The 24,659-nt window shown below is 51.8% G+C and overlaps 1 protein-coding gene across 12 annotated transcripts in view; it reads left to right on the forward strand.

Moving 5' to 3' along the window:
- The window catches only part of LOC746936 (colony stimulating factor 2 receptor subunit alpha), a 67,457-nt gene that overhangs the window by 12,101 nt on the left and 30,697 nt on the right, over positions 1-24,659 (forward strand). For 9 of the 12 annotated variants that reach the window (XR_002941314.2, XM_063804669.1, XM_063804671.1 and 6 more), the window contains 7 exons: positions 7,836-7,937; positions 10,625-10,767; positions 13,179-13,302; positions 13,419-13,548; positions 15,096-15,268; positions 19,159-19,292; positions 20,774-20,803. Coding sequence is in view for 11 of the 12 variants with exons in the window: in XM_063804669.1 (XP_063660739.1) it covers positions 7,862-7,937; positions 10,625-10,767; positions 13,179-13,302; positions 13,419-13,548; positions 15,096-15,268; positions 19,159-19,292; positions 20,774-20,803 (810 nt within the window). In the remaining variant the exon portion in view is untranslated. Of the gene's footprint in view, positions 1-6,924; positions 7,067-7,835; positions 7,938-10,624; positions 10,768-13,178; positions 13,303-13,418; positions 13,549-15,095; positions 15,269-19,158; positions 19,293-20,773; positions 20,804-24,659 lie in introns of all 12 variants that reach the window. The other 3 variants (XM_063804668.1, XM_063804670.1, XM_063804673.1) reach the window with 2 other exon arrangements.

The following is a 24,659-nucleotide window of genomic DNA, read 5'->3' on the forward strand; positions in this document are numbered from 1 at the left end:
GAACTGAAATGTTTTGCTCCGTAATGATGAACCAGGATAGAAGTGAGAACTCAGGGCAGAAGAATCTGAATGAGGAACTGTCTGACCTATGACAAATTTAACATGTCACGTTCCCTCCGAGACAGTACACATCCTCCTGAAACAGCGTGACAAGGCACATCCTCCTGAAGGGTCTCCAGGCAGAAGAGACGCATGAACCTGTCAAAAAAAAAAAAAAGAGCCGGGCAGGCGCAGTGGCTCAAGCCTGTAATCCCAGCACTGTGGGAGGCTGAGGCGGGGGGATCATCAGGTCAGGAGTTCCAGACCAGCCTGGCCAACATGGTGAAACCCCATCTCTGCTAAAAATACAAAAATTATCTGGGTGTAGTGGCAGGTGCCTCTAGTCCCAGCTACTCCGCAGGCCGAGGCAGGAGAATCGCTTGAACCCAGGAGGCGTAGGTTGCAGTAAGCCAAGATCGCGCCACTGCACTCCAGCCTGGGCAACAGAGCGACAGTCCGTCCCAAACACTGCAAAATATTTAAAGAGATTTATTCTGAGCCAAATATGAGTGAGCAAGAAGGCCCAGGGAAAATAGTGTAAAGAGATCCTGAGAACACGTATCCAAGCTGGTTGAGCGGCAGTTTGGTTTTATATGTTTTTGTTTGTTTACTTATTTTACTTTATTTTATTTTATTTTATTTATTTATTTATTTATTTTGAGATGAAGCCTTGCTCAGTCTGTTAGGCTGGAGTGCAGTGGCGCGATCTCGGCTCACTGCAACCTCCGCCTCCCGGGTTCACGCCATTCTCCTGCCTCAGCCTCCCGAGTAGCTGGGACTACAGGCGCCCACCACCACGCCCAGCTAATTTTTTGTATTTTTAGTAGAGAAGGGGTTTCACCGTGTTAGCCAGGATGGTCTCGATCTCCTGACTTCGTGATCCGCCCGCCTCAGCCCCCCAAAGTGTTGGGATTACAGGCGTGAGCCACCACACCCGGCCAATTTTTGTATTTTTAGTAGCGACGGGGTTTCACCATGTTGGCCAGGCTGGTCTCAAACTTGTGACCTCACATGATCTGCTCACCTCAGCCTCCCAAAGTGCTGGGATTACAGGCGTGAGCCACCGTGTCTGGCTGTTTTATTTTATTTGTTTTATTTTTTGTGACAGAGTCTCACTCTGTCGCCCAGGCTGGAGTGCAGTGGAGCGATCTCAGCTCACTGCAACCTCTGCCTCCGGAGTTGGAGTAATTCTCCCGCCTCAGCCTCCCAGGTAGCTGGCATTACAGAGGTACGCCACCACGCCTGGCTAAATTTTGTTTGTTTGTTTGTTTGTTTTTGTTTTTCAGTAGACACAGGGTTTCACTATGTTGGCCAGGCTGGTCTCGAACTCCTGACCTCACATGATCTGCCTGCCTCAGCCTCCAGAAGTACTGGGGTTACAGCCGTGAGCCACCTCACCCAGCCAGCAGCTTGGTTTTATGTTTGTTTATATATTTATATATTTATTTATTATTTATTTTTAATTTTTGGAGACGGAGTCTTGCTCTGTTGCCTGGGCTGGAGAGCAGTGGCATGATCTTGGCTCACGGCAACCTCTGCCTCCCGAGTTCCAGTGATTCTCCTGCCTCAGCCTCGCGAGTAGCTGGGAGTACAGGCGCCCGCCATCACACCCGGCTAGTTTTTGTATTTTTAGTAGAGAGAGGGTTTCACCGTATTGTCCAGGCTGGTCTTGAACTCCTGTCCTCAAGTGATCCACCCACCTGAGCCTCTCAAAGTGCTGGGATTGCAGGCGTGAGCCTCTGTGGCCAGCCAACAGACAGTTTTGCAGGACCATTTCAAAATATGTCAAGTAAATATATTTTGGGGTGAAATGTATTTTAAAGTGGCATATACTGATTTCCCACAGTCTTGTCTGGGGAGGCATATCCTGGCCTCCTAGAAAGCATACACAGTAGCAGACAGGTGTGGTGGCTCACGCCTGCAATCCCAGACTTTTGGGAGGCCGAGGCAGGTGGATCACAAGGTCAGGAGATCGAGACCATCCTGGCCAACATGGTGAAATGCTGTCTCTACTAAAAATACAAAAATTAGCTGGGCGTGGTGGTGCATGCCTGTAATCCCAGCTACTCGGGAGGCTGAGGCAGGAGGACCACTTGAACCCAGGAGGCGGAGGTTGCAGTGAGCTGAGATCGCGCCACTGCACTCCAGCCTGGGAGACAGAGCGAGGCTCCGTCTCTAAATAAATAAATAAAGCTTACGCAGTAGCTGAGAAGACAGGGAAAGGAGGTGAAGAAATGACAGAAAGCTTAGAAGTCGCTCGTTATAACCCCTTCCTGCCCCATCTCATGGTTCTCTTAAAGCATAAACGAAGGGTGCTTGTGTTACAGGAAAGGGGTTCGGATCCAGCCCCCAAGAGGGGGTTCTTGGATCTCACGCAAGAAAGAATTCAGGGCGGCCAGGCGCTGTGGCTCACACCTGTAATCCCAGCACCTTGGGAGGCAGAGGCGGGCGGATCACGAGGTCAGGAGTTCAAGACCAGCCTGACCAACATGGTGAAACCCCATCTCTACTAAAAATACAAAAATTAGCCAGGTGTGGTGGTGCGTGCCTGTAGTCTCAGCTACTCGGGAGACAGAGGCAAGAGAATGGCGTGAACCCGGGAGGCGATGCTTGCAGTGAGTGGAGATCATGCCACTACACTCCAGCTTGGGCGATAGAGTGAGTCCATCTCAAAAAAAAAAAAAAAAAAATTCGGGGTGAGTCAGCAGTTGAAAGCCAAAGCAAATTTATTACAAAAGTAAAACAGTGAAAGAATAGCTACTCCAGAGGCCGGGCGCCGTGGCTCATGCCTGTAATCCCAGCACTTTGGGAGGTCGAGGTGGGCAGATCACCTGAGGTCAGGAGTTCGAGACCAGCCTGACCAACATGGTGAAACCCCATCTCTACTAAAAATACAAAAATTAGCCAGGCATGTTGGTGCGTGCCTGTAGTCCCAGCTACTCGGAGGCTGAGGCAGTAGAATTGCTTCAACTTGGGAGACGGAGGTTGCAGTGAGCCGAGATGGCACCACTGCACTCCAGCCTGGGCGACAGAATGAGACTCAGTCTCAAAAAAAAAAAAAAAAATTTCAGGGCGAGCAAGTTTATTATGAAAGTAAAATAGTGAAAGACTAGGTACTCCAGAGGCCAGGCGCAGTGGCTCATGCCTATAATCCCAGCACTTTGGGAGCCTGAGGCAGGTGGATCACCTGAGGTCAGGAGTTCGAGACCAGCCTGGCCAACATGGTGAAACCCCATCTCTACTAAAAATACAAAAATTAGCCAGGCGTGTTGGTGCGTGCCTGTAGTCCCAGCTACTCGGAGGCTGAGGAAGTAGAATCACTTGAACCTAGGAGACAGAGGTTGCAGTGAGCCGAGATGGCGCCACTGTACTCCAGCCTGGGTGACAGAGTGAGACTCCGTCTCCAAAAAATAAATAAATAAGTCAACCAAGAAGGCCGTACGTACAGTGGCTCACACCTGTCATCCCATCACTTTGGGAGGCCGAGGCAGGGGGATCACTTGAGATCAGGAGTTTGAGACCAGCCTGGCCAACATGGTGAAACCCCGTCTCTACTAAAAATACAAAAATTAGCCGGGCATGGTGGCAGGCGCCTGTAATCCCAGCTACTCAGGAGGCTGAGGCAGGAGGATCGCTTTAAGCTGGGAGGCGGAGGTTGCAGTGAGCCGAGATCGTGCCATTGCACTCCAGCCTGGGCGACAGAGCAAGACCGTCTACAAAATAATAATAATAATTAATAATAATAATAATAATAACTAGTGCAAGAGAAGTACACAAATATCCCAAACATTTAGTGACTCAGCAGAGGGGGCCAGTCTCACGGAACAAGAGTTCTACACCTGTTACCACCACCTGGGGAGTTGTATCTGAATCTCAAGGTCAGGCCCACCCAGACAGAATGTGCATCTCTAGGGTGCCACAGAAGAGTCTGTCCAGTGCCCAGAAACACGTGCAAGACCCAGAAGCAGGCTCCAAGAAGCGGGGTGCCGCAGTCCAGTGGGGGAAGCGGCCACATCCCTGTCATGTGGGCTACAGATGAGTGGGGGGGCAGGGACAGGAGAAGAAGAAACAGGTGTGGCCTACATGCTTTTACTTCCTCTTAGCAAGCAAGGTTCCTCTTGCAGAGGAACGGTCTGAGAGACACAGCCGTTTTTTTTTGTTTGTTTGTTTGCTTTTCCTTGAGACAGAGTCTCCCTCTGTCACCCAGGCTGGAGGGCAGTGGCGCGATCTCGGCTCACTGCAGCCTCCACCTCCTGGGTTCAAGCGATTCTCCTGCCTCAGCCTCCCGAGTAGCTGGGATTACAGGCGCCCACTACCCCACCCGGCTAATTTTTGTATTTCTAGTATAGACGAGGTTTCACCGTATTAGCCAAGCTGGTCCCGAACTCCTGACGTCAGGCGATCCGCCTGCCTTGGCCTCCCAAAGTGCTGGGATTACAGGCGTGAGCCACTGTGCCCAGCCGAGAGACGCAATCTTTCAGAGAGGAGGTTTGGAGCAGGAACCTCAGGGTGGACAGATGGGTCCCACCAGGTGCAGATGCTTGAACTAAAGATGCTACAAAGGCCGGGTGCAGTGGTTCATGCCTGTAATTCCAGCAGTTTGAGAAGCTGAGGCAGGCAGATCATCTGAGGTCAGGAGTTCGAGCCCAGCCCGGCCAACATGGCAAAACAGCGTCTCTACTAAAAATGCAAAATTAGCCTGGCATAATGGCGGGCGCCTATAATCCCAGCTACTTGGGAGGCTGAGACAGGAGCATCGCTTGAACCCGGGAAGCGGAGGTCGCAGTGAGCCGACACTGCACCACTGCACAGCCTGGGCGACAAGAGTGAAACTCCGTCTCAAAAAAAAAAAAAAAGAAGAAGAAGAAGAAAAGAAATACATTAGTTTGGTCCATAAAGGCGGGACAACTCAAAGTGGGGGCTTCCAGGCTATAAATGAATTTAAACATTTTCTGGTTGACAATTGGTTGAGTTTGTAGCTCCTCCTCCTTCTCTTCTTCCTCCTCCTTCTCCCCCCTTCCTCCTCTTCCTCCTCCTCCTTCTTCTTCTCTTCTTTCTTCTTCTTCTCCTTCCCCTTCTTCTTCTTCCTCCTCCTTCTCCTCCTCCTTTTTCTTCTTCTTCCTTATGGGCTTGGATAGAAGTATATCGACATGGATCCACCATTTGTAGAATCATACCGAGTAGCTTCTTTTCTCCTCCTCCTGCTCCTTCTCCTGCTCCTCCTCCTTCTCCTCCTCCTCCTCCTTCTCCTCCTCCTCCTCCTTCTCCTTCTCCTCCTCCTTCTCCTCCTCCTCCTTCTCCTCCTCCTCCTTCTCCTCCTCCTCCTCCTTCTCCTCCTCCTCCTCCTCCTTCTTCCTCCTCCTCCTCCTCCTTCTTCCTCCTCCTCCTTCTCCTCCTCCTCCTTCTCCTCCTCCTCCTCCTCCTCCTCCTCCTTCTTCCTCCTCCTCCTCCTTCTCCTCCTCCTCCTTCTCCTCCTCCTTCTCCTCCTCCTCCTTCTCCTCCTCCTCCTTCTCCTCCTCCTCCTTCTCCTCCTCCTCCTCCTTCTCCTCCTCCTCCTTCTCCTCCTCCTCCTCCTTCTCCTCCTCCTCCTTCTCCTCCTCCTCCTTCTCCTCCTCCTCCTTCTCCTCCTCCTCCTCCTTCTCCTCCTCCTCCTTCTCCTTCTCCTCCTTCTCCTCCTTCTCCTCCTCCTCCTTCTCCTTCTCCTCCTCCTCCTTCTCCTCCTACTCCTCCTTCTCCTCCTCCTTCTCCTCCTGCTCCCCTTCTCCTCCTACTCCTCCTCCTCCTTCTCCTCCTCCTCCTCCTCCTTCTCCTCCTCCTCCTTCTCCTCCTTCTCCTCCTCCTCCTTCTCCTCCTTCTCCTACTCCTCCTTCTCCTCCTCCTCCTTCTCCTCCTCCTCCTTCTCCTCCTCCTCCTTCTCCTCCTCCTCCTTCTCCTCCTCCTCCTACTCCTCCTTCTCCTCCTCCTCCTACTCCTCCTTCTCCTCCTCCTTCTTCTCCTCCTCCTGCTCCTTCTCCTCCTCCTTCTCCTCCTGCTCCTTCTCCTCCTCTTCCTCCTACTCCTCCTTCTCTTCCTTCTCCTCCTCCTCCTTCTCCTTCTCCTCCTCCTCCTTCTCCTCCTACTCCTCCTTCTCCTCCTGCTCCCCTTCTCCTCCTACTCCTCCTCCTCCTTCTCCTCCTCCTCCTCCTTCTCCTCCTCCTCCTCCTTCTCCTTCTCCTCCTCCTCCTTCTCCTCCTCCTCCTTCTCCTCCTTCTCCTACTCCTCCTTCTCCTCCTCCTCCTTCTCCTCCTCCTCCTTCTCCTCCTCCTCCTTCTCCTCCTCCTCCTTCTCCTCCTCCTCCTTCTCCTCCTCCTCCTTCTCCTCCTCCTCCTTCTCCTCCTCCTCCTCCTCCTTCTCCTCCTCCTCCTACTCCTCCTTCTCCTCCTCCTTCTTCTCCTCCTCCTGCTCCTTCTCCTCCTCCTTCTCCTCCTGCTCCTTCTCCTCCTCTTCCTCCTACTCCTCCTTCTCTTCCTTCTCCTCCTCCTCCTCCTCGTCCTTCTCCTCCTCCTCCTCCTCCTCCTGCACCTTCTCCTCCTCCTCCTTCTTCTTCTTCCTTTTTTGCATAAAGAAGTATCAAATAAGAGTAGTTTCACTGCCCTAAAAATCCTCTGAGGTCCATGTATTCATCCCTCCGTCTGCCCAACACCAACCAACTCCAGATCTTTTTACTGTTTCCATGATTTTGTCTTTTCCGCAGTGTCCAAGTGTTAGAATGACTCAGTCTGCAGCCATCTCAAAGTGGCTTCTTTCCCTTAGTCATAAGTATTTAAACTTCATTCATGTCGTTTTATGTACTCACACTTTCTTTCTTCCTCTTCTTTTTTTTTTTTTTTCACTTACCTTTTATAGCTGTTGCAAAAGTCAAGATTTTTAAAAAAGTATAAAAGAGCAGGACCGGGCGCGGTGGCTCACACCTGTAATCCCAGCACTTTGGGAGGCCGAGGCAGGTGGATCATGAGATCAGGAGATCGAGACTATCCTGGCTAACACGGTGAAAGCCTGTTTCTACTAAAAATAAAAAATAAAAAAAATTAGCTGGGTGTGGTGGCGGGCGCCTGTAGTCCCAGCTACTTGGGAAGCTGAGGCAGGAGAATGGTGTGAACCTGGGAGGTGGAGGTTGCAGTGAGCCGAGATCGCGCCACTGCACTCCAGCCTGGGTGACAGAGCGTGACTTCGTCTCAAAAAAGAAAAAAAAAAAAAGTACAAAAGAGCAAAAGAAAACGAAACAAAAGTTATGAAAATGAAAACCTGAGCCATCCTTTATCTTATTTCCCCAAATCCACTAATTATTAACAGAAAGTAAAAGCTATGAAAAATGAATGGAAGTGACTGCAATTTCCTTGAAGTGTGTTAGAACCTGCCTTTAGTGTCAGCTATGGGTTCCCTCGTGAAGGTCAGCTGAGCCATGACCCGTGAATCATGGAAGCTTGACTCTAGATTGACCATCTTGAGATGCCAAAGATGTCCACGTCCTAATCCCATGTGCGAGACAGAATAATGGCCCCAAAGATGTCCACGTCCTAATCCCCATGTGATAGACAGAATAATGGCCCCAGAGATGTCCACAGCCTAGTCCCATGTGGGAGACAGAATAATGGCCCTGCAGACCTTCCCCAGCTGGCCATGACCCCTCATTTGACCAGGTCAGCAGCTGACCACCATCCTGGGTTTGTTTCCCCAAATCACCTCCCTGGGGTCCCCTGCCAGGAATGTCCTGGGAGAGGCAACCTTCTCACTGTGTGATATTTTCTCTCCTGCAGCTCTTCCCTTCTCTCTGACCAGCACCATGCTTCTCCTGGTGACAAGCCTTCTGCTCTGTGAGTTACCACACCCAGCATTCCTCCTGATCCCAGGGAAATCGGGTAAGTATGGAAACCTGGCTGAACCTTCTCCGCGGCCCCTGTTTAGATGTCCTGCATCTGGAGACCTATCTGGATACCTGGGTCCATCTGCATTTCATCTCTAATGTTTATGAGGGACCCAATAAGCACCAGCCAACCCACCAGAAGCTCAGAGCGCCTCTTGTTCTCACCTCCTTTTCTGCTGTTAATTCCCATCCACCCATTCTACAGATGAGAAAACGGAGGCTCAGATACCTCCACAGTTTAACCCAATGACCATCCAGGTAGTGATGGGGCCAGGATGAGCACCCATGTCTGCATGGGCCAAAGTGTTCCTTCCTTCCTTCCTTCCTTCGTTCCTCCCTTCTTTTGTTTCCTTCCTTGTTCCTCCCTTCCTTCTTCCCTCCCTTGCTTCCTTCTCTTCCTCCTGCCCTCCCTCTTTCCATCCTTCCTTCTCTCCTTCCTTCCATCCTTCTCTCCCTCCTGATTCATTTCTTCTTTCTTTCTTTCTCTTCCTTCCTTCCCTCCTTCCCTTTCTCTCTTTCTTCCTTCCATTGTTTCTTTCTTTCCTTCCTTCTTCCCTCCCTCCCTTCTTTCTTTCTCTTTCTTCCTTCCTTCCCTCCCTCCCTCTCTCTCTCTCTTTCTTTCTCCTTCTTTGTTTGTTCTCCTTCTTTGTTTCTTTCTTCCTCTTTCTTCTTTCTTTCTTTCTTTCTTTCTTTCTTTCCTTCTTTCTTTTTCTTTTTTTTCAGAGTCTCCCTCTTGTTGCCCAGGCTGGAGTGCAATGGCTCAATCTCAGCTCACTGCAAACTCAGCCTCCCGGGCTCAAGCGATTCTCCTGCCTCAGCCTCCCGAGTAGCTGGGATTACAGGCGCTAATCCCACCGAGTAGGTGGGATTACACCACCATGCCCAGCTAATTTTTGTATTTCTAATAGAGACGGGGTTTTGTCATGTTGGCCAGGCTGGTCTCAATCTCCTGGCCTCAGGTGATCCCGTGCCTCGGCCTCCCAAAGTGCTAGGATTACAGCTATGAGCCACCACACCCAGCCTCTTGTTTGTTGACTTCTTAATAACAGCCACTGTGACTGGCGTGGAATGATAGCTCATTGTGGTTTTGATTTGCATTTCCGGGAGGCACCCTCTTGACTGAGGGTGTCAGGGCCTGCTTCAGGAAAATATTTCCAGGTTTTTGTGACCTGGTTCAGGGAAGACAGACAAAGACAGCTTTCTGTTTCTGCAATTTTCTCAAATTCCTTCAGCTTTATATAAAACTGCCAAGGTTCCATAATTTGGGAAGCGTGTTCAGAGCCACATCACTCTGGACCTTTGCCTGTTCTCATTCAAGCGGTTTTCTTTCTCTCTCTCTCTCTCTCTTTTTTTTTTTTTTTTTTTTTTTTTTTTTGAGACAGGATCTCGCTCTGTCTCCCAGGCTGGAGTGCAGTGGCGTGATCTCGGCTCACTGCAGCCTCAACTTTCTGGGATCAAGTATCCTCCCACTCCAGCCTCCCAAGTAGCTGGGACTGCAGAAATACACCACCATGCCAAGCTAATTTAAATTTTTTTTTTAATTTTATAGAGGAGATCTTGCTATGTTGCCAAGACTAGTTTTTGATTTTTTTTTTTTTTTTTTTGAGATGGAGTCTTACTCTGTCTCCCAGGCTGGAGTGCAGTGGCGAGATCTCGGCTCACTACAGCCTCCACCTCCTGGGTTCAACCGATTCTCCTGCCTCAGCCTCCTGAGTAGCTGGGATTACAGGTACCCGCCACCATGTCCACCTAATTTTTTTGTATTTTTAGTAGAGACAGGGTTTCACCATGTTGGCCAGGCTGGTCTCGAACTCCTGACCTCAGGTGATCCGCCCACCTCAGCCTCCCAAAGTGCTGGGATTGCAGGCGTGAGCCACCGCGCCCGGCCAGTTTTTGATGATTTCTGCAGTAAACATCTCCATGTGGAGAAGGAGCAAGCTGGGACCACAGATGTGCACCGCCACGCCTGCCTAATTTAAATTTTTTTAAAAATTGTTTTTTTTTAAGAGATGCGATCTTGCTATGTTGCCCAGATGGATCCCAACCTACTGGGCTCAAGTCAGCTTTTTGCCTCAGCCTCCCAAGGTGCTGGGATTAGAGGCGTGAGCCACCACCCCCAGTCTTCAGATGATTTTCGAATGTTTCTGCAGCAGAAATCTCCTTTTTCAGAAACAGCCAGGGGGCTGTGAAAAGGAGGGAAGATGGACAAGGGAGGAACAGATACCTGAGGATGTGGGACGTCCTGGGGCCACGTGGGTGACAGAGGAAAATCAGCAGGCTTCAGCCCTGAACTTCACCTCCCAGAGCCGGGTGGGAGGAGAGAAAACAGGGCCGGCCGGGCACGGTGGCTCACGTCTGTTATCCCAGCACTTCGGGAGGCTGAGGCAGGTGGATCACCTGAGGTCGGCAGTTCGAGACCAGCCTGACCAACATGGTGAAACCCCGTCTCTACTAAAAATACAAAAGTTAGCTGGGCATGGTGGTCGGCGCCTGTAATCCCAGCTACTCGGGAGGCTGAGGCAGGAGAATCACTTGAACCCGGGTGGCGGAGCTTGCAGTGAGCTGAGATCACACCACTGCACTCCAGCCTGGGAGACAAAGCCAGACTCCGTCTCAAAAAAAAAAAAAAAAAAAAAGGAAAAGAAAAGAGGAAATTCTGAATCCAGTGCCCGCTCCTTGCAGATCTGCGAACAGTGGTACCAGCCTCTAGTCTCAATGTGAGGTTTGACTCCAGGACGATGAATTTAAGCTGGGACTGCCAAGAAAACACAACCTTCAGCAGGTGTTTCTTAACTGACAGGAAGAACAGAGTCGTGGAACCCAGGGTGAGACGAATTTCCCATGCTCAACCCCTGTCCTTTACACACCCCTTTCTGAGTTAAAAGCAACAGGGCCAGCCGGGCGCGGTGGCTCACGCCTGTAATCCCAGCACTTTGGGAGGCCGAGGCGGGCGGATCACCTGAGGTCGGGAGTTCGAGACCAGCCTGACCAACATGGTGAAACCCCATCTCTATTACAAATACAAAATTAGCCGGGCGTGCTGGTGCATGCCTGTAATCCCAGCTACTCGGGAGGCTGAGGGCAGGAGAATTACTCGAACCCGGGAGGTGGAAGTTGCAGTGAGTCGAGCTTGTGCCATTGCACTCCAGCCTGGGCGACAGAGCGAGACTCCGTCTCATAAAATAAAATAAGGCCGGGTGTGGTGGCTCACACTTGTCATCCCAGCACTCTGGGAGGCCGAGGCAGGTGGATCACCTGAGGTCAGGAGTTCAAGACCAGGCTGACCAAAATGGTGAAACCCTGTCTCTACTAAAAACACAAAAATTAGTCGGGCGTGGTGGCAGGCATCTGTAATCCCAGCTACTTGGGAGGCTGAGGCAGGAGAATCACTTGAACCCGGGAGGTGGAGGTTGCAGTGAGCTGGGTGTGGTGGCAGGTGCCTGTAATCCCAGCTACTCGGGAGGCTGAGGCAGGAGAATTACTCGAACTCAGGAGGCGGAGGTTGCGGTGAGCTGAGATGGTGCCATTGCACTCCAGCCTGGGCAACAAGAGCAAAACTCTGTCTCAAAAAATAATAATAATAAATTCAATTAAATAAAAGCGAGAGGGCCACAGACACAAACAACACAAGTGTGGTATTTGGAGAAATGTCAGAGCCAATAATCTCACGGGGACCGGGAAAGTGCTGTTAGCTCATGTCCACAATGTGTACCAGGGCCTGATTCCCTGAGGCAGAGCCTGTGTTACCGTATTTTACCCCAAGAGCGTATTTTACCCCAAGAGAAGAGAAATCCTGGCAAATGCAGTTGGTTGTGCGCCTGGGTCTGTGGTGGAAGTAGGACGGAGAAAGTAAAGTGTCATTCACGTTGTCAGTGTGTCACCGTCCTGGTTCCCCAAGGGATTAAGGTCAGGGTTTTTGGAACACAGGAGACAGAGACAGAAGAGCGGGGAGAGGGGAGGGAAGGAGGGAGAAACACAGAGAAAGAATAGAAGGAGGAGGGAGAGGAAGAGAGAAATATGGGTGATCGATAGGTAGGTGATAGATGATTTATTGACTGATAGGTGATAATAGGTGATTGGAAGATTGATAATCAATTCCATAGGTAGATGTTACACGGAGCGATGCGTGGTCTTGCTATGTTACCCCAGATGACATACTTTTTTTTTTTTTTTTTTTTTTGAGATGGAGTTTCGCTCTGTCGCCCAGGCTGGAGTGCACTGGCGTGAGCTCAGCTCCCTGCAACCTGTGCCTCCTGGGTTCAAGCGATTCTCCTATCTCAGCCTCCCAAGTAGCTGGGATTACAGGTGCCCACCACCACACCTGGCTAATTTTTGTATTTTTAGTAGAGACGGGGTTTCACCATGTTGGCCGGGCTGGTCTCGAACTCCTGACCTCAAGTGATCCACCCACCTCCGCCTCCCAAAGTGCTGGCATTACAGGTGTGAGCCACTATGTCCGACCCTTTTTTTGGGGGGATGGAGTCTCTGTCTGTCGCCCAGGCTGGAGTGCACTGGCGTGATCTCAGCTCACTGCAACCTGTGCCTCCCGGTTTCAAGAGAGTCTCCTGCCTCAGCCTCCCGAGTAGCTGGGATTACAGGTGCCTGCCACCACAACTGGCTAATTTTTAAATTTTTAGTAGAGATGGGGTTTCACCATGTTGGCCAGGCTGGTCTTGAACTCCTGACCTCAAGTGATCCACCCGCCTCGGCCTCCCAAAGTGCTGGGATTATAGGTGTGAGCCACGGCACCTGGCCTCTAGTCTGATACTTTCAGCACTGCTAGAGTATAAGATTGAGTTTTCACCTGCAAGCTGGTATTTGGCGTATCCACTCAGAGTCCTCGGAGGAAGCTTAGGGGGATGATTTCACAAAGGGAGGCAGGTGCATGTCGCCAAATCCAGGTAAAAACCAATACCATGGCCGGGCGTGGTGGCTCACGCCTGTAATCCCAGCACTTTGGGAGGGCGAGGCGGGTGGGTCACCTGAGGTCAGGAGTTTGAGACCAGCCTGGCCAACATGGTGAAACCCTGTCTCTACTACAAATACACAAATTAGCAGGGTGTGGTGGCAGGTGTCTGTAATCCGAGCTACTCGGGAGGCTGAGGCAGGAGAATTGCTTGAACCTGGAAGGCGGAGGGCGCAGTGAGCCGAGATCGCGCCACTGCACTCCAGCCTGAAGACTGTAGGAGACAGAAGGTTGTTTCCTAATCAGCTCTGTCTGGTTGCAATTCTTCAGCTCAGTAACAACGAATGTTCGTGCACATTTCGTGAAATCTGTCTGCATGGAGGAGTCACATTTGAGGTTCACGTGAATACTAGTCAAAGAGGATTTCGACAGAAACTGCTTTATCCAAATTCAGGTAAGCAGGACAGCTCAGGGATCCATTTACAGCACTGGCCCCACCACCCCGCCAGCATCAAAGTACATCCCGTTGGACTTCGGAGTGAAAATTACTTTGTTTCTACCTCTTCCCAGGAAGGGAGGGTACTGCTGCTCAGAATTTCTCCTGTTTCATCTACAATGCGGATTTAATGAACTGCACCTGGGCGAGGGGTCCGGCGGCCCCCCGTGACGTCCAGTATTTTTTGTACATACAAAACTCAAAGTAAGTGTTCACCTCATGTGAAGAATTATGAGGAATGCAGGGATGGGAGAAAAAATCATGCTGGTTTTCTTTTTTTCCTTTTTCTTTTTTTAAGACATGGTCTTGCTCTGTTGCCCAGGCTGGAATGCAATGGTGCCACCTCGGCTCACTGCAACCTCGACCTCCTGGGTTCAAGCAATTTTCCTGCCTCAGCTTCCCAGGTAGCTGGGATTCCAGGCACCCGCCACCACATCCAGCTAAATTTTATATTTTTAGTAGAGACGGGGTTTTGCCATGTTGCCCAGGTTGGTCTCGAACTCCTGAGCTGAAGTGGTCTGCCTGCCTTGGCCTCCCAAAGTGTTGGGATTACAGGCGTGAGCCACCACACTAGGCCCCATATATGTATTTAGAGACAGAGTCTTGCTCTGTCGCCCGCCCAGGCTGGAGTGTAGTGATGTGATCTCAGCTCCCTGCAACCTGCGCCTCCCTCCAGGGTTCAAGTGATTCTCCTGCCTCAGCCTCCCAAGTAGCTGGGACTACAGGTGCACTCCACCACACCTGTCTAATTTTTGTATTTTTAGTAGAGACAGGGTTTCACCATGCTGGCCAGGCTGGTCTCGAACTCCTGACCTCAAGTGATCTGCCTGCCTCAACCTCCCCAAAGTGCTGGGATTACAGGCGTGAGCCACTGCACCTGGACTGTTTTTTGTTGTTGTTGTTTTGTTTTGTGTTTTTTGTTTTGTTTTGTGTTTTTTGTTTTGTTTTGTGTTTCTTTTTGTTTTGCCTTGTGTTTTTGTGTTCTTGTTTTGTTTTGTGTTTCTGTGTTTTTCTTTTGTTTTTGTGTTTTTTTGGTTTCATGTTTTTGTGGTGTTTTGTGTTTTTGTGTTTTTGTTTTTTGTGTTTTTGTTTTGTTTTGTGTTTTGTTTTGTGTTTGTTTTTGTTTTGTTTTGTGTTTTTTGTTTTGTGTTGTGTTTGTTTTTGTTTTGTTTTGTGTTTTTTTGTGTTTTAGTGTTTTTGTTTTGTGTTTTTGTTTTGTTTTGTGTTTGTTTTTGTTTTGTGTTTTTGTGTTTTTGTTTCATTTTGTTTTGTTTTGTGTTTTTGTGTTTTGTTTTGTGTTTGTTTTTGTTTTGTTTTGTGTTTTTGTGTTTTGTTTTGTGTTTTTGTGTTTTGTGTTTTTGTTTTGTTTTGTGTTTTTGTGTTTTGTGTTTTTGTGTTTTGTTTTGTGTTTGTTTTTGTTTTGTTTTGTGTTTTTGTGTTTTTGTTTTGTGTTTTATTTTGTGTTTTTGTGTTTTGTTTTGTGTTTTTGTTTTGTGTTTTTGTGTTTTGTTTCGTGTTTGTTTTTGTTTTGTTTTGTGTTTTGTGTTTTTATGTTTTGTTTTGTGTTTTTGTTTTGTTTTGTGTTTTTGTGTTTTTGTTTTGTGTTTTGTTTTGTGTTTTTGTGTTTTTTTGTTTTGTGTTTTTGTTTTGTGTTTTTGTGTTTTGTTTTGTGATTGTTTTTGTTTTGTTTTGTGTTTTTGTGTTTTGTTTTGTTTTCCTGATTGCTCTCTGAGCACTTTCTAATCTTTCAGGAGAAGGAGGGAGATCCGGTGTCCTTATTACATACAAGACTCAGGAACCCATGTGGGATGTCACCTGGATAACCTGTCAGGATTAACGTCTCGCAATTACTTTCTGGTTAACGGAACCAGCCGAGAAATTGGCATCCAATTCTTTGATTCACTTTTGGACACAAAGAAAATAGGTGAGAATAACACATATGATTTTCCTATTGTTTATAGGTGAAATGGAATTTTCCTTAAAATCTGTGTAACTGAGGCCAGGTGTGGTGGCTCACACCTGTAATCTCAGCACTTTGGGAGGCCGAGGCAGGCCGATCAGCTGAGATCGGGTGTTCAAGACCAGCCTGACCAACATGGGGAAACCCCATCTCTACTAAAAATACAAAAATTAGCCAGGCATGGTGGCACGTGCCTGTAATCCCAGCTACTCGGAAGGCTGAGGAGAATCACTCAAACCTAGGAGGTGGACATTGCAATGAGGTGAGATTGTGCCACTGCACTCCAGCTTGAGCGACAGAGCAAGACTCTGTCTCAAAAACAAACAAACAAAAATCTGTGTAACTTTGGTGCTGTAACAAATTAGAACTGAGCTGATTTAACTTTCCTTTTTTTGAGATACAGTCTCGCTCTGTCACCCAGGCTGGAGTGCAGTGGTGCAATCTCAGCTCACTGCAACCTCTGCCTCCCAGGTTCAAGCGATTCTCCTGTCTCAGCCTCCTTAGTAGCTTGGATTACAGGTGCACACCACCACGCTCGGCTAATTTTTGTATTTTTAGTAGAGACAGTGTTTCACCATCTTGGCCAGGCTGGTCTCAAACTCCTGACCTCAGATGATCCGCCTGCCTCAGCCTCCCAAAGTGCTGGGATTACAGGCGTCAGCCACTGCACCTGACCTCCCTCTTTACCTCCTTCCTTCTTTCCTTCCTCCCTGCCTTTCTGCCTTTCTTCTCTCTTCCCTCTTCTTCCTTCCTTCCTTCCTTCCCTCCCTCCTTTCCTTCCTGCCTTCCTCCTTCCCTCCCTTCTTCCTTCCCTCCCTCCCTCCCTCTCTCCCTCCCTCCCTCTCTCCCTCCCTTCTTCATTCCTTCCTTCTCCTTCACTCATTTCCTCCTTCCTTCCTCTTTTTCTTCATTTCTTCCTCACCAGCACCACTTCGTGTCCCAGTGCCCTGCTCCTGGCTGGCCTCTTGGAGCCAGTCCCATATGCCCACACGCTCTCCTCTTCCCAAGCCCGCCGCATCCCACCCGTGGACTCCTTCATGCCGTTGGACGTTCCCAGCCTCTTCAGGCTTAGGACTCTCACAGAAGTGTGATTCCTGCCCACCAAGCCCATCCCCACCTCCCACCCTGGAACCCCTGCCCCAGTGGGTATCTCTCCTGTACATGGTAGCTGCCCCACCTCCACTTGGACCCAGTGTAGACAGGAGGAGACCCTGTACCACCTCCACCTGGACCCAGTGTAGACAAAGAGGTGTCCCTACTCCACGTCCACCTGGATCCAGTGTAGACAGGAGGAGACTGCACCACCTCCACCTGGACCCAGTGTAGTCAAAGAGGTGTCCCTCAGTGTAGACAGAAGGAGACCCTGCACCACCTCCACCTGGACCCAGTGTAGACAAAGAGGTGTCCCTACTCCACATTTACCTGGACACAGTGTAGACAGGAGGAGACTGCACCACCTCCACTTGGACCCAGTGTAGACAGGAGACCCTGCACCACCTCCACCTGGACCCAGTATAGACAAAGAGGTGTCCCTACTCCACGTCCACCTGGATCCAGTGTAGACAGGAGGAGACCCTGTACCACCTCCACTTTACCCAGTGTAGACAGGAGGAGAGTGCAGCACCTCCACCTGGACCCAGTGTAGTCAAAGAGATGTCCCTACTCCACGTCCACCTGGGCCCAGTGTAGACAGGAGGAGACCCTGTACCACCTCCACTTTACCCAGTGTAGACAGAAGGAGACCCTGCACCACCTCCACCTGGACCCAGTGTAGACAAAGAGGTGTCCCTACTCCACATTTACCTGGACACAGTGTAGACAGGAGACCCTGCACCACCTCCACCTGGACCCAGTGTAGACAAAGAGGTGTCCCTACTCCACGTCCACCTGGACCCAGTGTAGACAGGAGGAGACTGCACCACCTCCACCTGGACCCAGTGTAGACAAAGACGTGTCCTACTCCACATTTACCTGGACCCAGTGTAGACAGGAGGAGACCCTGCCCCACCTCTACCTGGACCCCGTGTGAAGGCGACCAGCCCTTCCACACATGTGGGTATTTCTCGTCAGGTGGGACGAGAGACTGAGAAAAGAAATAAGACACAGAGACAAAGTATAGAGAAAGAACAGTGAGCCCAGGGGACCAGCGCTCAGCATACGGAGGACCTGCACCGGTCTCTGAGTTCTCTCAGTATTGATTGCTTACTATTTTCACTATCTCGGCAAGGGGAATATGGCAGGAGGACAGGGTGATAGTCGGGAGAAGGTCAGGAAGACATATGAGCAAAGGAATCTGTGTCACAAATAAGTTCAAGGGAAGCTACTATGCCTGGTTGCGCACGCAGGCCAGATTTATGCTTCTCTCCACGCAAACATCCGTGTAGCAAAGAGTCACAGAGCAGTATCGCCACCAGCATATCTCGCCTCCAGCCACAGGGCGGTTTTCTCCTGTCTCAGAATAGAACGAATGTACGATCGGGTTTTACACGGAGACATTCCATTCCCAGGGGCAGGCAGGAGACGGAGGGCTTCCTCTTATCTCAACCGCGACACGACTTCCTCTTCAGCACAGACCCTTTATGGATGTCGGGCTGGGGGACGGTCCCGTCTTTCCCTTCCCACGAGGCCATATCTCAGGCTGTCTCAGTGGGGGGAACCCTCAGACGATACCCAGGCTCTCTCGGGCAGAGGTCCCTGTGGCTTTCCGCAGTGCATGGTGTCCCTGGTTAATAGAGAATGGAGAATGGCGATGACTTTTACCAAGCATGCTGCCTGCAAACCTACTAACAAGACACAGCACATGTTTCTGTGAGCACAGTGTTGGGGCTACAGTTACAGCTTAACAGCGTCTCAAGGCAAAACAGTGGTTCAAAATACAGATCAAAACGGAGTTTCTTACCTTCCTTTCTACATAGACACAGTAACAGTCTGATCTTTTTTGTTTTGTTTGTTTGTTTGTTTGTTTTTCTGAGACAGAGTCTTGCTCTGTCGCCCACCCAGGCTGGAGTGCGGTGGCGCGATCTCGGCTCACTGCAACCTCTGCCTCCCGGGTTCACGCCATTCTCCTGCCTCAGCCTCCCGAGTAGCTGAGACTATAGGCGCCACCACCACGCCCGGCTAATTTTTTTGGATTTTTAGTAGAGACGGGGTTTCACCGTGTTAGCCAGGATGGTCTTGATCTCCTGACCTCATGATCCGCCCGCCTCGGCCTCCCAAAGTGCTAGGATTACAGGCGTGAGCCACCGCGCCCGGCCCCCTGATCTCTCTTTCTTTTCCCTACACAGAGTAGACAAAGAGGTGTCTCTACTCCACATTTACCTGGACCCAGTGTAGACAGGAGGAGACCCTGCCCCACCTCCACCTGGACCCAGCGTAGACAAAGAGGTGTCTCTACTCCATATCTACCTGGACCCAGTGTAGACGGGAGGAGACCCTGCCCCATCTCCACCTGGACCCAGTGTAGACAAAGAGGTGTCCCTAGTCCACATCCACCTGGACCGAGTGTAGATGAGAGGAGACCCTGCCCCACCTCCACCTGGACCCAGTGTAGACAGGAGAAGACTCTGCACCACCTCCACCTGGACCCAGTGTAGACAGGAGGAGACCCTGCCCCACCTCCACCTGGACCCAGTGTAGACAGGAGGAGACCCTGCCCCATCTCCACCTGGACCCAGTGTAGACAGGAGGAGACTCTGCACCACCTCCACCTGGACCCAGTGTAGACAGGAGGAGACTCTGCACCACCTCCACCTGGACCCAGTGTAGACAGGAGGAGGCCCTGCCCCACCTCCACCTGGACCCAGTGTAGACAGGACCTCTCGGGTTCAGGGGTGTGTCCTGCGCCCTCGTTACAGAACGATTCAACCCTCCCAGCAATGTCACCGTACGTTGCAACACGACGCACTGCCTCGTACGGTGGAAACAGCCCAGGACCTATCAGAAGCTGTCATACCTGGACTTTCAGTACCAGCTGGACGTCCACAGAAAGGTCGGTGAGAGCTCCCCGGGGCTGGGCACCGGGAGGGAGGTGTACGGGACACGCCCGCACAGGAGCCTGGGAATCCCGGGGAAGTGGCCTGGGGGAAGGATGGGTGGGTGGTGAGCGGTGACTCTGGGGTGAACGCACTTCGGGTAGCGGAGGAAGAGGTGAAGGGTCTGTGGCCTGTGAAGCCACCTTGAAAGAGGTTGCAGGGAGGGTGGACAAGGATGATCCTGCAACCATGGAACCAGGAAGTGGACCGGGAGGTGTGGGGGACGATGCCACCAGCAAGGAGAGCCTCTGGTCCACCTCCAGTTGGACGCAGTGTAGACAGAAGGAGACCCTGCCCCATGTCTCCCTGGACCCAGTGTAGATAGGAGGAGACCCTGCCCCACCTCCACGGAGACCCAGTGTAGACAGGAGGAGCGCTTGTCCCACAACTACCTGGACCCAGTGTAGACAGGAAGAGAGACTGCCTCACATCCACCTCGATCCAGTGTAGACAAGAGGAGATCTTGTCCCACAACCACCTGGACCCAGTGTAGACAAGAAGGAGAGACTCTCCATGTCTACCTGGACCCAGTGTAGACAGGAGGAGACCTGACCCCACCTCCACCTACACCCAGTGTAGACAGGAAGAGACCCTGCCACACCTCCACGGAGACCCAGTGTAGACAGGAGGAGTTCTTGTCTCAGAACCACCTGGACCCAGTGTAGACAGGAAGAGAGCCTGCCTCATGTCCACCTCGATCCAGTGTAGACAAGAGGAGATCTTGTCCCACAACCACCTGGACCCAGTGTAGACAAGAAGAGACCCTGCCTCACATCCACCTCGATCCAGTGTAGACAGGAGGAGCTCTTGTCCCACAACCACCTGGACCCAGTGTAGACAAGAAGGAGAGACTGCCCCATGTCTACCTGGACCCAGTGTAGACAGGAGGAGACCCTGCCCCACCTCCACCTACACGCAGTGTAGAAAGAAGGAGACCCTGCCCCACCTCCATGGAGACCCAGTGTAGACAGGAGGAGCTCTTGTCCCACAACTACCTGGACCCAGTGTAGACAGGAAGAAACCCTGCCCCACATCCACCTCGATCCAGTGTAGACAAGAGGAGATCTTGTCCCACAACCACCTGGACGCAGTGTAGACAGGAGGAGCTCTTGTCCCACAACCACCTGGACGCAGTGTAGACAAGAAGGAGAGACTCTCCATGTCTACCTGGACGACAGGAGAATACCATGCCCCAAGGCCAGTGGGACCTTTCTGGATGGGTTACAGGAAGATACCTGGCCAGGAAAACTTCTGTGTTTGCAGCTCCTCATCCTACCTGTCTTGTAGATTCGGGGTTTGTGGAGGGAGACCTGCCTGCCACTCCGCAGGGACTCCTTCCCATTCGGTGCCCACACCAGGGGAGACACTGTGTGAACCATCTACAGTGTTTTAGAAATGGAAACAGTGAGCCTTGTGTTGTGTTTTGTTTTGTTTCTAGAATACCCAGCCTGGCACGGAAAACCTGCTGGTAAGTGAAACCACAGACCCTACTGACAACCCTCAGCGTAACCCTACGGTCCCCTACTCACGACCCCTACAGTCCCCTACTGACGACCTCCAGCATAACCCTACAGTCCCCTACTCACCACACCTAGTGTAAGGAGGAGGAGACCATGCCCCACCTCCACAGAGACCCAGTATAGACAGGAGGAGCTCTTGTCCCACAACCACCTGGACCCCCTGTAGACAGGAAGAGACCCTGCCCCACGTCCACCTAGTTTAACCCTACAGTCCCCTACTCACGACCCCTACAGTCCCCTACTGACGACCTCCAGCGTAACCCTACAGTCCCCTACTCACGACACCTAGAGTCCCCTACTGACGACCCCTACAGTCCCCTACTGACGACCTCCAGCATAACCCTACAGTCCTCTACTCACCACACCTAGTGTAACCCTACAGTCCCCTACTCAAGACCCCTAGAGTCTCCTAATGACGACCTCCAGCGTAACCCTACAGTCCCCTACTCACGACCCCTACAGTCCCCTACTGACGACCTCCAGCATAACCCTACAGTCCCCTACTCACCACACCTAGTGTAACCCTACAGTCCCCTACTCACGACCCCTACAGTCCCCTACTGACGACCTCCAGCATAACCCTACAGTCCCCTACTCACCACACCTAGTGTAACCCTACAGTCCGCTACTCACGACCCCTAGAGTCCCCTAATGACGACCTCCAGCGTAACCCTACAGTCCCCTACTCATGAGCCCTACAGTCCCCTACCGACGACCTCCAGCATAACCCTACGGTCCCCTACTCACCACACCTAGTGTAACCCTACAGTCCCCTACTCACGACCCCTACAGTCCCCTACTGACGACCTCCAGCATAACCCTACAGTCCCCTACTCACCACACCTAGTGTAACCCTACAGTCCCCTACTCACGACCCCTACAGTCCCCTACTGACGACCTCCAGCGTAACCCTACAGTCCCCTACTCACCACACCTAGTGTAACCCTACGGTCCCCTACTCACGGCCCCTACAGTCTCCTACCCATGACCCCTGGCAGAACCCTACAGTCCCTTACTCACGGCCCCTACAGTCCCCTACTCACCACACCTAGTGTAACCCTACAGTCCCCTACTCACGACCCCTACAGTCTCCTACTGACGACCTCCAGCGTAACCCTACAGTCCCCTACTCACCACACATAGTGTAACCCTACGGTCCCCTACTCACGACCCCTACAGTCCCCTACTGATGACCTCCAGCATAACCCTACAGTCCCCTACTCACCACACCTAGTGTAACCCTACAGTCCCCTACTCATGAGCCCTACAGTCCCCTACCGACGACCTCCAGCATAACCCTACGGTCCCCTACTCACCACACCTAGTGTAACCCTACGGTCCCCTACTCACGACCCCTACAGTCCCCTACTGACGACCTCCAGCATAACCCTACAGTCCCCTACTCACCACACCTAGTGTAACCCTACAGTCCCCTACTCACGACCCCTACAGTCTCCTACCCATGACCCCTGGTGGAACCCTACAGTCCCCTACTCATGACCCCTACAGTCCCCTACTGACGACCTCCAGCGTAACCCTACAGTCCCCTACTCACCACACCTAGTGTAACCCTACGGTCCCCTACTCACGGCCCCTACAGTCTCCTACCCATGACCCCTGGCGGAACCCTACAGTCCCTTACTCACGGCCCCTACAGTCCCCTACTCACCACACCTAGTGTAACCCTACAGTCCCCTACTCACGACCACTACAGTCTCCTACTGACGACCTCCAGCGTAACCCTACAGTTGCCTACTCACCACACCTAGTGTAACCCTACAATCCCCTACTCACGACCCCTACAGTCCCCTACTGACGACCTCCAGCGTAACCCTACAGTCCCCTACTCACGACCCCTACAGTCCCCTACTGACGACCTCCAGCGTAACCCTACAGTCCCCTACTCACCACACCTAGTGTAACCCTACAATCCCCTACTCACGACCCCTACAGTCCCCTACTGACGACCTCCAGCGTAACCCTACAGTCCCCTACTCACGACCCCTACAGTCCCCTACTGACGACCCCTGCAGTCCCCTACTGACGAACTCCAGCATAACCCTACAGTCCCCTACTCACCACACCTAGTGTAACCCTACAGTCCCCTACTCATGACCCCTACAGTCCCCTACTGACGACCTCCAGCGTAACCCTACAGTCCCCTACTCACCACACCTAGTGTAACGCTACAGTCCCCTACTCACGAACCCTACAGTCCCCTACTGACAACCTCCAGCGTAACCCTACAGTCCCCTACTCACGACCCCTACAGTCCCCTACTGACGATCTCCAGCATAACCCTACAGTCCCCTACTCACCACACCTAGTGTAACCCTACAGTCCCCTACTCATGAGCCCTACAGTCCCCTACCGACGACCTCCAGCATAACCCTACGGTCCCCTACTCACCACACCTAGTGTAACCCTACAGTCCCCTAATCACGACCCCTACAGTCCCCTACTGACGACCTCCAGCGTAACCCTACAGTCCCCTACTCACCACACCTAGTGTAACCCTACAGTCCCGTACTCATGAGCCCTACAGTCCCCTACCGACGACCTCCAGAGTAACCCTACAGTCCCCTACTCACCACACCTAGTGTAACCCTACAGTCCCCTACTGACGACCCCTACAGTCCCCTACTGACGACCTCCAGCATAACCCTACAGTCCCCTACTCACCACACCTAGTGTAACCCTACAGTCCCCTACTCACGACCCCTACAGTCCCCTACTGACGACCTCCAGCGTAACCCTACAGTCCCCTACTCACGACCCCTACAGTCCCCTACTGACAACCTCCAGCGTAACCCTACAGTCCCCTACTCACGACCCCTACAGTCCCCTACTCACGACCCCTACAGTCCCCTACTGACGACCTCCAGCGTAACCCTACAGTCCCCTACTCACCACACCTAGTGTAACCCTACAGTCCCCTACTCACGACCCCTACGGTCCCCTACTGACGACCTCCAGCGTAACCCTACAATCCCCTACTCACGACCCCTACAGTCCCCTACTGACGACCTCCAGCATAACCCTACAGTCCCCTACTCACCACACCTAGTGTAACCCTACAGTCCCCTACTCACGACCCCTACGGTCCCCTACTGACGACCTCCAGCGTAACCCTACAGTCCCCTACTCACCACACCTAGTGTAACTCTAGAGTCCCCTACTCATGACCCCTACAATCCCCTACTGACGACCTCCAGCGTAACCCTACAGTCCCCTACTCACCACACCTAGTGTAACGCTACAGTCCCCTACTCACGACCCCTACAGTCCCCTACTGACAACCTCCAACGTAACCCTACAGTCCCCTACTGACGACCCCTACAGTCCCCTACTGACGACCTCCAGCATAACCCTACAGTCCCCTACTCACCACACCTAGTGTAACCCTACAGTCCCCTACTCACGACCCCTACAGTCCCCTACTGACGACCTCCAGCGTAACCCTACAGTCCCCTACTCACCACACCTAGTGTAACCCTACAGTCCCCTACTCACGACCCCTACAGTCCCCTACTGACGACCTCCAGCATAACCCTACAGTCCCCTACTCACCACACCTAGTGTAACCCTACAGTCCCCTACTCATGACCCCTACAGTCCCCTACTGACGACCTCCAGCGTAACCCTACAGTCCCCTACTCACGACCCCTACAGTCCCCTACTGACGACCTCCAGCGTAACCCTACAGTCCCCTACTCACGATCCCTACAGTCCCCTACTCACGACCCCTACAGTCCCCTACTCACGACCTCCAGCGTAACCCTACGGTCCCCTACTCACCACACC

This window comes from Pan troglodytes, chromosome X (assembly GCF_028858775.2).
Source record: "Pan troglodytes isolate AG18354 chromosome X, NHGRI_mPanTro3-v2.0_pri, whole genome shotgun sequence".
Lineage (NCBI taxonomy): Eukaryota > Metazoa > Chordata > Mammalia > Primates > Hominidae > Pan > Pan troglodytes.